The sequence below is a fragment of the Ursus maritimus genome, unplaced genomic scaffold (genome assembly GCF_017311325.1).
Source record: "Ursus maritimus isolate PB19 unplaced genomic scaffold, ASM1731132v1 scaffold_34, whole genome shotgun sequence".
NCBI lineage: Eukaryota > Metazoa > Chordata > Mammalia > Carnivora > Ursidae > Ursus > Ursus maritimus.
The window spans coordinates 26,842,025-26,843,231 of NW_024426008.1; the positions used below are offsets into that span (position 1 = coordinate 26,842,025).

Here is a 1,207-nt window from a genome sequence, read left to right on the forward strand (position 1 = left end):
TCGGACGGGCTTGCTGAGAGGGGTAGCGGGCCCGCGGGTGGGAGGGGAGGCCAATTAAACCAGAACTACTCAGGTAACACCACAAAATACCATCCAGAGGAGACGATTCATTGTGGAGATAATCTTGAAAAAGCTGATCTACAGCTTTTATGAACTTAAACCCACACGATCCTCTAATACTTGTTCCGGATGCCATCCAACAGACCTAAACCTTGATTTCAATTACAAAAAAAACCCACGCATCTGTAAAATAGGACACGAAGCTTGTATTTACCAAACACAAACCAAACGTGTAAGTGCACACTTCAGAAGAGCTTGCGGCACCACCACGGACGAACTGCCCTGGACCGCAGCTCAAGTCCAGCTCTGACGAGCAGGGGGCTGGAACCCACACCCCCTGAACAGCCTCTGCACCTCCCGGGGGGCCGCGACTCTGGCCTGCGACGGCGGAGCGCGGGGTTCCAGCACGAACTCCGGCTACTCCCCCGCCTTGCCCCGGGGCGCGTAAAACTCCACCGCACCGCAGCACCTCCACACAAAAGCTAGGCCCACGGCGGTCGCGCCCTCGCGTCCCCGCCCCCGCCCGGAGCCCCCGCCCAGAGCCCCGCCCGGCCCCCGGGACACGCCGGGAGGTGCCCGCGGCCCCGCCCCGGGCGACCCTTCTCCGCGCTGGGTTCCAGCGCAGATGCCCGCGACGCCGAGGCCCAGAGCCCCCTGGCCGCGCACCGAGGCCGGCGGAGCCCCTGCCGGACTGCGGCGGGCGAGGGAAGCGAGCGGAACCCGCAATCCCCGCCCCGCTAGGCCGCCACGAACAAAGGGCGGGGAACGGCGGGCAGCACGCCCCGGCCCGGTCCCCAGGCCCCCGCGCTCCCACCCCGGGCCGCCACCCTGACCCGACCTCGGGCCCTGACCCGAACCCCGGCCGACGCGCTACGACCCCGACCCCGGTCCCGGTTCCGCCCAGGCCCGCGGCTGAGGCCGTCCCTCCGGCCGGCCCCGCTCACCGGTACTCGTAGTGCTCGTCGAAGTACTTGTCCGAGTAGTAGATCTGCTTGTGGGCCATCCTGCGGGCGGGCGGGAGCAACGGGGCGCGAAGAGCGGGCGCAGCAAGCCACACGTCTACGTCAGGCCAAAGCAACGACTCGACTGCGACCAACCGACCACAGGCCCAACGATCCCGGTTTGAATCCGACAGCCCACTGCTGAT

The 1,207-nt window shown here is 66.5% G+C and overlaps 1 protein-coding gene across 1 annotated transcript in view; it reads right to left on the reverse strand.

Annotated features, from left to right (window-relative positions):
* CKS2 (CDC28 protein kinase regulatory subunit 2) overlaps positions 1-1,207 on the reverse strand; it is a 7,094-nt gene extending 5,887 nt beyond the window's left edge. Inside the window, exon 1 of the mRNA XM_040620346.1 lies at positions 1,005-1,207. Within this exon, the coding sequence (XP_040476280.1) occupies positions 1,005-1,063 (59 nt within the window). The 5' untranslated portion in view covers positions 1,064-1,207. The remainder of the gene's footprint in view (positions 1-1,004) is intronic.